The sequence below is a fragment of the Pavona decussata genome, unplaced genomic scaffold, assembly GCF_977016875.1.
Source record: "Pavona decussata unplaced genomic scaffold, jaPavDecu1.1 SCAFFOLD_303, whole genome shotgun sequence".
Classification (NCBI taxonomy): Eukaryota; Metazoa; Cnidaria; class Anthozoa; order Scleractinia; family Agariciidae; genus Pavona; species Pavona decussata.
The window spans coordinates 398,467-409,624 of NW_028145699.1; the positions used below are offsets into that span (position 1 = coordinate 398,467).

At 40.0% G+C, this 11,158-nt stretch overlaps 1 protein-coding gene across 1 annotated transcript; it reads left to right on the top strand.

The window, feature by feature from the left end:
• The first annotated feature begins 4,006 nt into the window (after nucleotides 1–4,006).
• Nucleotides 4,007–8,958, top strand: LOC146454285 (lactadherin-like). The gene is made up of 4 exons (XM_085095653.1): nucleotides 4,007–4,147; nucleotides 5,787–6,161; nucleotides 7,590–7,915; nucleotides 8,809–8,958. The coding sequence occupies exons 2-4, from the start codon at nucleotides 5,792–5,794 to the stop codon at nucleotides 8,956–8,958; spliced, it is 846 nt and encodes a 281-aa protein (XP_084951779.1). The 5' UTR covers nucleotides 4,007–4,147; nucleotides 5,787–5,791.
• The last annotated feature ends 2,200 nt before the right edge of the window (nucleotides 8,959–11,158 follow it).

Consider the following 11,158-nt stretch of genomic DNA (forward strand, 5'->3'; position numbering starts at 1 on the left):
CCCACGGGCTCTGTATCTCTTCCAACTCAGTACAAGAACCGAAAACTGGATGTATTGTACCTTGTTGTGGAAGGCGATTTCACACCACTGTTAGGTTGTGATGCTTGCCTGGATCTGGAAGTGATTAAGTTTATAAATCTTCAATTAATAGATACACCTAAGCCACATATCATGAATTCAGAAACATCAAGACAAGATGACGACCAGAGTATTTTCGAGACTGATCCTGTGCTACGTGAATATCAAGACTGTTTCAGTGACAAGCCTTGTAAACTGTCAACCAAAGTCCATTTGTAGATTGATCCTTCAGCACCTCCAGTAGTCCACCCGCCAATGAAAATACCGATTGCTATGCTAGGGCCAGCACAAGAAAAATCAAAGAGATGGAAGAAGATGGTATTATTGTCAAAGTGGAGGAACATACACCTTGGGTGTCAGCTATGCTAGTAGTTGACAAAAGGAAAGCCAAAGTTAGAGACATGAACATTCCACCATCTAAGGACGATGTTCGAGTTTGAATTGACCCAAGGGACCTCAATAAGACTCTCAAACAGCCTTATTATCAATGGTTACTGTAGAGGAGGTAGCAAATCACCTGTCAGGTGTAAAGAGCTTCACATCCTTTGATGCCTACAGTGGGTACTGGCAACTCCAAGTGGATGACGAAAGTTTTAAGCTCTTAACGTCCAATACCCTTTCGGGGCGTTACCGATTCACAAGACTCCCTTTCGGCATTTCACCAGACTTTTTTAAGGGGTTCCTGTTCAAAAAATAGTAGATGATTTCCTAATACATAGTGAACATCAGAGGCATGGATCAGAAGTTGAGAGCAATGCTTGACAAGAACAGAGAAGTAGGATTGAAGTTCCACTCCCCAGAAAGTGAAACTCATAGTTCCAGAAGAAAGCTATGTTGTACAGAAGGGTTGAAACCGGATCCTGAGAAAATCAGAGCCATTAATCAAATGCCCCCACCTACAGACAAAGAAGGTTTTCTCCGGATTCTAGGAACAATCAATTACTTAGACAAGTTCATTGGGCACAAAGCTGATCTTCAAGGACCCATCTCACAACTTACTCAGAAAGATTTAGCATTCGTTTGGGAGAAACCACACTAGGAAGCTTTTGACAAAGTGAAATCTGTCATAACTACTGCACCTGTATTGGCCTATTTTGACAACAGCAAGGAAACAGTGCTACATGCAGATGCAAGTAGTACTGGACCTGGTGCAGTGGTCAGGCAAGATGGTAAACCAGTTGCATTTAGCTCCAAGACACTAACTACAAGTGAGAGAAGGTATGCCAACATAGAGAGAGAGAATTGTTAGCTATTGTTTGGGGAGCAGAAAAATTTAACACATACATGTATGGGCGCAGAATTATTGTTGAAACAGATCATAAACCATAAGAGGCCATACTCAAGAAACCGTTGAATGCTGCTCCTCCCAGGCTACAAAGGATGCTGCTAACACTCACCAAGTATGACCTGGTTGTTCGTTAAGTTCCTTGGAAGAAACAAGTCATCTCAGACTTCCTCAGCAGAGCAACTCTAACTGAAACCGAACCAGTTAGTGAACCTGAAGATGTCATCAGAGTGAATCTTATTGAAGGACTTGGATTTGAAAGAAGTACACTAAATAAATTTAAGGACAATTCAAGCACTGATGAGACTTCAAGAGTGGTGATCGAGTATGTCATGAAAGGCTGGCCTTCAGAAAAAGAGCACGTTGATGAGCTTGCCAGGGTGCACTGGAGCTTCAGAGAAGAGCTAAGCGTAGAAGATGGGCTGCTCTTCAAATCTGAACGACTAGTTGTTTTAAGACCATTGAGAACCGAAGTGTTGGATGAAATTCATAGAGCACACTCAGGACAAAACAAAAGTATTTGTTTTGCAACAAACTATGTTTTTTGGCCGTCAATGACAGCTCAAATCAAAGACAAAGTCAGCTGCTGCCCTATTTGCAACGCATTTGGCAACCAACAGCAGAGAGAGTCGCTTCATCCACATTATATACCAGGATTACCATGACAAATAGTCGGGACTGACCTATTTGAATATGCAGGCCACACTTACCTATTGGTCACTGATTTCTATTCAAAGTACTTTGAAATAGAGCTACTTCACCAGAAAACTGCCACCTGTGTTATCAACAACCTGAAGAGGATATTTGCAAGGTTTGGAATCCCAGACGAGGTTGTTAGTGATAATGGTGATCAGTACAGCAATATCAGAAATTTATTTGACAGTACACATGAGTTCAAAGAATTTTTCCCAAGAATGGGGATTCCACCATACTACAAGCTCACCAGAGTTTCCTTAATCGAACGGTGCAGCTGAGAGGGCATTAATTACAGACTGCGAAACGTATCCTAAAGAAGGTTGCAGCAGACCACAAAGACCCATTTGAAGGACTGCTCAAGTATCGCAATACAACTTTTCAAGATATAGGTGTGTCACCTGTACAATTGCTGATGAGTCGTTGAACACGCACAATGATCTCGAATCATAAACGGCTCTTACTACCACAAGCTTTTGGCCCTGACCAAGTGTTTTAAACACTCAAACTTCGCCAGAACATTTCCAAGAGGAACTATGACAAACAAAGCAAAGATTTGCCTCCGCTTGTGGTAGGAGACAAGGTGCGAATTCGTCCAAACATAGAGCAAGAATGGTGCAAAGCAGAAGTTTTGCCAAGGTCATACCTCTTGGAAGATGACCAAGGGCATATTTACGGAAAACATAGGACACAGATCATCTCAGTTCCAAATGATCAACTCATGCACCCACCGCTGCGTGATCCTGTAGTTCCAACATTTCACGACTCACCCAGGAGTCCACGTTTGCCTGAAACTGACCAACCGGCATCCACAGAAGCAGAAGTACCAACCAAATTCACAGCAGATGCTCGTAGGACACCCATTACTACAAGATCTGGACGGAAAGTTAAAGAGCCAGAAAGACTCATTGATTCCTGAGGGGAGATGTTGTAATGTTATTGACTAGGTACCCCACGGGATTCTGGGTCCCTGACTGTTTTCTCGGGCCACCGCGCAGGCTGTTTTGGTGGCCATGTTTGAGTTTAGTGCGAGAGCACGTGTTGGACAGTTTTCACTTCGTTTCTTTCTTGAGAATATTCAACGTTGAGGTTTAGATTAGTGTTTTAAGCCCGATAAAAACAATCCTGCTCGTTATTAAACATTACATGTTTGTATTTTTGTTGAAAGAATTGACCAAAGAAATGACATGCAATGTTTAGGAACAAACTTTTTGAAAACACAAAACACCTGCCGCCAAGTTCACAAAAATTAAAAGGGTGTGAATTGATATTGCCTTTGTCTGAGAATAAGGCTACAGATGTTTTCTGATGTGAGCGAATGATTTTATTGAATATTGGCAGTGTAGTCGCTTCAAAAGAAACACAATTATTTTTGTCAGTGTGAAATATGAAATCCGCCGCAGATTCGGCCATAATTTGAGGTAACTTTAGAACAACCTGATTAAAAACAGCAGAAAAGATTGCTTCTTATTAATAATTGATCAAAAATAAATTTTAATTTTATGTTGTCACTCAAATCACGGAAAGATCTGTTTTCTGATGTAAGCGAATGACTTTGTAGAATATTGTAGTCACTTCAAAAGAAACAATTATTTTTGTCAATATGAAATTAAAATATCTATTCCCCTGTAGATTCGGCCATAGTTTGAGACAACTTTAGACAAACCTGACTGCGAAGGGCAGAAAAAGTTGCTTCTTATTAATAATTGATCAAAAATAAATTTTAATTTTATGTTGTCACTCAAATCTCGGATATAACTGTTTTCTGATGTAAGCGAATGACTTTGCAGAATATTGTAGTCGTTTCAAAAGAAACAATTATTTTTGTCAGTATGAAATTAAAATATCAATTCCCCTGGCAGATTCGGCCATATTTTAAGATAACTTTAGAACAACCTGACAGCAAAGAGCTAAAAGGGTTTCTTCTTCCTATTCATACTTATCAAAAATAGATTTTAATTTTATGTTGTCATTCAAATTTCGGACAGGTTAAATGAAACAACTCGCTGATATTAACCATTCTTACGATCTATCGGAAGATAAGCATCGAAACTGCAAGATAACAAAGTTTTTATGACTTCAACCTTCACGGTAAGAGCTCATTTTCTCTTTAGAGGAAAGAAACAAATCGAATAAGCACGGCTGTCGGAAGTAAAGGCTTTTCTATTCTTTTAACTTTCTAGTTTATTTCCAAAGTCGGTAAACCTATTAGAGAGATTTATATTTGGCATGCCGCTCTTGTCGCTCCACCCAAAGCGCGATAAATTTGCCGTTTATCTACAACAATTTATTACTTAAATGAGACTTTCTTGAAACCGAAGAAGACAGCTGAAAAACATGGAAAACTAACACAATGATAATGTGATTATTTTTGCTTTTTTCCTTGCCGTAAAGTACTAATCGTAATGTTTATTCTTTCTAACATCTCTGTCTAAATAACGCACTCTTGGAAGCAAACTTTCATTCAAAACAGAAAATCGCGCGATTTGGTGAACAGCAAGAACGAGCAATTAAGGTATTTAAGGTTTTCGACACTTTGTCGTGAAACAAACATCGAATACTCTCAAGAGTGTTTTTTCATGACTTTTAGTGGCAATTCGATGAAAATTTCTGACTGCATGCCGGGCGTTTAAGGTTTCTGAGACCGTACCCGACTGTCGCCATATAGTCACAGCGCAAAGGGCATCTAATATACAAGAGGAGCTGTTTAAGGCCCGTTTAAACGGTTTCAACATTCGGTTCAACATGCGTTCAACACTTTTTTGAAGCAAATGTTAAGTGCGCTTGAACAGGTCGTCCATCATTGTTGAAAGCCTCTTGAATCAATTTTAAGTCGGTTTACAGGAAACTTTCATTCAACATCCATACAACATTTTCTTTATTCTCAAAATTGTTGAATGGTGTTGGAGCCGTTTGAACACCTCGTTCAACATTTCTCCAACCAGTTTGCCCAACAACTTTTGTTGAACGAATGTTGGTCAAATGTTAATACCGTTCAAACGGGCCTTTAGGCTTTCAATGTAAAGCGACAGGAATTTAAATTATGAACGTTGCATGCATTTCGAGTTAAAAATTCAAGTTGGGAATCAGTCACCTTGCTCCCAATGAGCCCCTGAAGGCGCCGGTTGGAAACAATACCACTGAGCGGTGAAGCAGGTTCCCTATTAGGGACTTTAAGACACCACGACGGCAACGTCAACGAAAACGTCGCTTGGAAATACAAGTTCGCGTTAATTGTTCTACTTTGTGATTATTCTAACTCCCGTTCAACTTTTACAATTTGGACGAACTATCCAGAAACAGAACAGGTAAGAAAGGTGTTCAAGTTGAGAAAGAGAATGAAAAATTTGTGATTTTTGCTGGCGATCAAATTCGCCGCGATTGGCGTATAAGATCGCCAGGTGTGTCGACGGCTGTATGGAGGTAGCATAGTGCGAGGTTAAATTGTAAATGGCTAAATCAAATTTTTCTTTCTACGGGTGAGAAAAAAGTAAAGAATAATGCTGGAGGAAGAAAAGGGGAAGAAAAAAGCCAAAGGAAAAAACAAGAACAAGAACGGAGGCACGTTGTAGGTGATGACAATTTTTAAGCGCGTGTATATTTTCCTTCTTCCAGTCAGAGCATTTGAACATTTTTATTTTCCTTTTCCTTTTTTTTCAAAAATGAAAATGTTGTGCATATTAATCTCGCTGTTGCCAAGAAGTTAACACATTTCTTGTTTCCCTTCCAGCCGGAATGAAGTACGCCACTGTGCTTTTGCTGATATGCTGGTTTATCAGCTCAGGGATGGCAGATCTCTGTAAGACAGCATCTTACTCAGTGCAAGGACAGGTACTTAAGAACCACACCATCACGACCGGTCCCGCAGAGCGCATAGAAGAGTGTATCATGCAGTGCATGGATCATACTGGTTGCCACAGCAGCAACTTTTATCGAAAGGACAGAGTGTGTGAGCTGAATGACAAGACGCATAAGTCTCACCCTGAAGATATGAAAGAAGAGCATTTGACAAACTACATGGAGAATACTTTCAGACCATTCACCTGCAGTAAAGACTCCGACTGTGGAAGTAGTTTGCTTTGCCTGTCATCGTTGAGGTGTGGAGGTAAGTATGATCACTAAATACTCGAGCTCGTATTCCTGAGGAGCTGAGCCCACAGATTGATTTAATCAGCGCCCTCAGTACTACTTTACATGAATAAACGCGTATGTTCTGAGAACAAGAGGGGTATGATTGCCAGGGTCTTCTCATTTTTACACTTAAAGTGCCTATGAAGTAAAAAATTTTTTGTCACGGTTTGTTAGTTCATGAATTTCTCGGTCTGAATATGTTGGTTTTAATGAACAAAACCTTCTCAATCCGCAATTACGAGCCCTGAAAGGTTCGAATTTAGCGCCGCAAAGTGTCTCCATGTTGCGCGCGACCAAAACGATCGTATTGCAAGGTTGTGACGTAGAAAATACTTTGAAACACACAAATGTCATGCCGGCCAAGGGAGTTTCTGCGATCTCAGCGACTTATTATGCGGCTGATAACTCCAATATGACAAACTGCGCGAAAAAAACTGGCATGCCGGGAATAAGCATACACTACTTCCCGAGAGACGAAACTTTACGGCAGAAGTAAATTCGGTTTGCCCGAATTCAGAGGAAAGATTCAAGCCAAAGCTCTCGAAAGCGAAAGGCAACGATGATCAGCTGTGTGTGGATATATCGAGTTTGGAGAGACAATTTCCAGCAAATTACGTAATTCTTCGCCTTTTCATTTCGGCAAAATATATCCTAGCACTAGACAATCATTCATCGAAACGTCGGCTTCGAATCGAGCGCGCAGAACAGTAGCGGTAAGGCCATCTTGATCTTCGTCCTCGTCTTATTCTTGAGCTGTTCGACGCCAGTATGATCTGCATCGGGTCGAACGATTGCAGCAACTTCCATTTTGTCTGAATCGCTTGACTCTTTCAGATATCTGTTGGAAAAGTTTCGGTAAAGTACATTACTTCGTCATTGTCCGACATTTTTGGGGGCAGAAACTTTGAACACGAAATTTTTGCGATAAAAATATTGGGTGATTCCTTGTAACAACACGGCGAGATGTGTTGTAAACAAATCTCTGAGGCATTTCCTACGTCATCAAACGCTAAACTAGTTCCCAGTCCCCGGGACATTTTTTTTGTCATTTTGGGCTACTTTGTACGACCAAACAAGCATCTTATTGTTTTTTCTAGCGCATTTTTTTTTTATAATTTCGTAATTAAGACATGGTAAACTTTAAAAAAACAATTTTTTTTACTTCATAGGCACTTTAAACAACTGCAGTTTGTTTTTTAAATATGTCTTTGAAACATGCATTGCTAGTAAAACTGTTCGCTTGTTTAACTGAAACGGATTTTATCTGAGATCAATCTCGTTTTTGTATGTTGCTTGTGAATCTGTAGAAAAAACTCCGAGCGCGTGATATGAGAATGTAGTGCTGTTTATTTCTCGGAATTTTGCATTAGAAGCAGCTTCAGTATTTGTTATTTTCCGATAGAATGCGTCATCCGCGCACTTGGAATGGAAAACAACGACATACCAAACTCAGCCGTAACGGCTTCTTCGTCTTATTCAAATAGCCAGCATGAGCCGTGGCGAGGTCGTCTCAATAATGTACCTAATAGCGGTGGTTGGGGTTGCTGGGCGGCGGGAGCCTCGAATCAAGGAGAATGGCTGCAAATTGATCTTGAGAAGGAGAAGTTGCTGACAAAACTCGCCACACAGGGGAGGCCTTCCTATGACCAGTGGGTGCGGTCATACAAAATACTGTTCAGTTCAGACGGAACAAGCTGGAAGGAATACAAGGAAAATGGTGCTGTGAAGGTAATTGTAGGGCAAGGATAAAAACGTTTGTACTATATGAACAGGACCACAAATAAATGTAAAGTAATTTAAACGGAATAAATTTCACTGAAGTCAATCAAAACCAAACTTTATCTAACTCTTTTGAAGGCGATGGTTCGCTTGTTATTGGCAACCACTCAGTGTAAACGTGAAAATCAAAATTATTAGAAAATCGTTTAAAACTATCAACTTGTTTAGTCCGAATTTCCTATGGAAAGATTTTGCAACATCGTTATCGGCTGAGCAAAAACACTGTGTAGTTGTTTTTGGTGGCGAGTTGTTAAAACTTTCATCGACACTCACTGGTTGATGAAAATGGCCTCACAACGAGCTAACAAAAACAGCCGAGAAAAGCACGGGAAATCGTTTCATCACTCAGGACAGGTAGTATGGCTTTGATGTTTTGCAAGTATCTCAAGGTTTTTTAGGCAATAATAAGAGAGCACAGTACAGCAAACAGACTCAAAGGCAAAAGTGAACAACACAAGTAATCGATTAAACAAGATAATACAGAATTCTCAGAAGCCAATAGCAATGAAAGACTAGCCAGGTTGAAGAGGGAGTTAAAGTACAATATTTGAACTCAGAACTTTAAGGTTAATACTGTTCTTTTAAATAAAATTTATGTATCTCTTTTTGTAGGGAGGCGACGTGGAAGTGGTTAGGGGCGCCGGATGTGTAATCTGGAGCCCCCAGGTTCAAGTTCCTCTCCAAGGCCACGCTTTTATATATAGCCAACCGATTTGCCTCTTACGCGGTGGGATATTTATTTCACCGGGTTATAATGTCCCCAATTAGCGCCACGGCGCCAAATTCTCAGTCCTCACTTAAATAAAGTCATTTATTTTTTATTTATTTTTATTTTTACTTAGGTTTTTTCCGGAAATTCAGACCGTGGAACAATCGTTTCACACATCTTAACGCAGAAGTTTATGGCCAGATATGTGCGCTTTTACGCTGTATCATGGTACCACCACATATCCATGCGAGTTGAGCTGTACGGATGTTCTCTAGGACCATAACTTAATGAAACAAACTGTCTTCAATCTCATGTAATAAAAATGAGGATTTGTAACTAATATTGTACATGCACATTACAATAATTACATCAATATTAAGTGAGATCAGTAAAAAGAAAGTATACAACTAGGCAATATGTAGAACATCACAAGTTTTACTGATGTAGAAGGCAAATAACCACAGGCAAAGGCAAACACGACGTGCCTACGTACGTAAAACGAAGAACAACTACTACCGGAAAACCCTCTTTCAAGCCTTCGAAGACCTTCTTGCAAAACTACGTGAGTCTTCACACACAAAGAGAGAATGACTTCATGATTCATTTATTTTAACTGAAACATGTTGCGGTGAGTAATGAGACGTAAGGTTCTACAATATTCCTGTGCACAACAAGACCGAAGCCCTCTGCACATTAACGTTTTAATTTCTACCTTATAAGCAAGTTGCCCTGTTGAAGCACAGCCGAAGCTAGCCTGTTGCTGATTGGTCATTTCCAGCAACCTCGTTTCCAGGGTCTCTTCTCTTCTCGCTCCCTGGGAAGTGACGAGGAAAGACCCTGGGACCGAGGTTGCATCTCTGGTAACGCTCCTCCCATATTATGAAAATAGGAAGAAAGAAAATTTATTTGTTATGTCACACATTACAGACATCATTTAAAACTGGATTATTTTATAGTGCAATTCCAGGGATTTAATTGACTTAGCGGCCATCATGGTATTTGAGCCATAAAACCATTCCCGAGAAATAGCGAGCATTAAATTATCTTCTGGTTGTTCTTGCAAAACGAAATCAGAAAGATCTTTGAAAATTTCGCGATTTTTTTTAATAAAAAAATTATTCCGCTTAAAGCTTGTTGGATATGAGATGATAGATAGCCAGCTCGTCGCTACGCACCTCGTTGGCTATCTATCATCTTATATCCAACGCGCGCTCGTGGATTAATTGTTATAGTTATACACATTGGTACGTATACAAATAAGCTAGGTGACGGAGAATAAGGGACAAGAAACCGAGGGCTTGTGAGGTCTAGGCTTCCCCTAGCTTACAACATAGCCATACAGTGCAGTGGAAACAGGCAAAGTTTACAGAAAAAGCTGAATACAACCAAATGTATTACATGATAATCACGACACATTGGTCACAAAATTGTTATAAATTAAAAAGGGTACAGGCGCAAAATAATAAGAAAATGCAAAATGCACTGGCGAATGACCTGTGGTGGGGTTAAATGTGAATTTTAAGACCCCTTCTGTATAATTACAACAGAACTCAAATTTCGTGATCATTTTTAGACTATGGTACAAAATAATGGAAGATGATTCAGGCAAAACTAAGACACAGAGAAATCTAATACAGTTCTTAGTGTAATTTCAGATACCGTTAGTTTTTGTAGATCTCATTTATGCTCATCACAGAGGTGTGTGATTACAACTAAAGCAATGTCACAATTCTGTGAGTTCTAAAGGCTGGCTTACAGGTGAGATAAGCATAAGCACTAGGTGACATACGCAGGTGTAGTGAATTAAATTTTGGCCCTATACTTTAAAATCCAAAATGGCGGATGCCGAGGAGGTATTCAGCAACGAGGCCGAGATGTTTTTGCTTGTTCTTCTCTTGTGCTTACGCTTGTGTTATCCCGGTTTACACGGGCGGCATTACGACACAAACATAAGCGCAAGCACAAGACAAATGAACGATTTACTTTTCCGGTGCTTGCGTTTATGCTTGCGTCGCCCCTGTTTAGACGTTGGTTTCTGGGGCTTATGCTTGGGCTTATGGTTATGCTTAGGTCATACGTGTAAACCAGCGTTAATTCTCGAGGCCGTCAAATGTCCCTGAGTAAACTAATCCCCGACCTCCACTTATGACCTTATGGTACTATACTAACTATCTACCTAATCTGGGTCTAATTAAAGTGTAATACAGGCATGAACGGTTGATAAATTTGGAGCTAGAGTGGCCAAACAAATATATTTGTTCTGCGCGTAGACACGGAAAATATATAACCTGAGAACGCTTGATAGCCTTCCATACTCCGCAACACGAGCGGTAGTCAAAATTGGTTTTCGTACGTCATACCAAAAACTAACACTTCATTGCCGACTAAATAAAAGCAATATCAATTTCGCACCATGCTAAACATTTTCTTGCCCCTTCAACGTAGACTTCTAATTGGTAGATTTAAATTTGAGACGCACAGAC

Bases quoted from the DNA above. Each gene is read 5' to 3' on its own strand.
- LOC146454285 (XM_085095653.1), top strand. From the start codon at position 5,792: ATGAAGTACGCCACTGTGCTTTTGCTGATATGCTGGTTTATCAGCTCA. The intron at 6,162-7,589 runs GTAAGTATGATC...ATTTTCCGATAG, and splicing joins GTCATCGTTGAGGTGTGGAG to AATGCGTCATCCGCGCACTT. The intron at 7,916-8,808 runs GTAATTGTAGGG...ATTTTTACTTAG, and splicing joins AGGAAAATGGTGCTGTGAAG to GTTTTTTCCGGAAATTCAGA.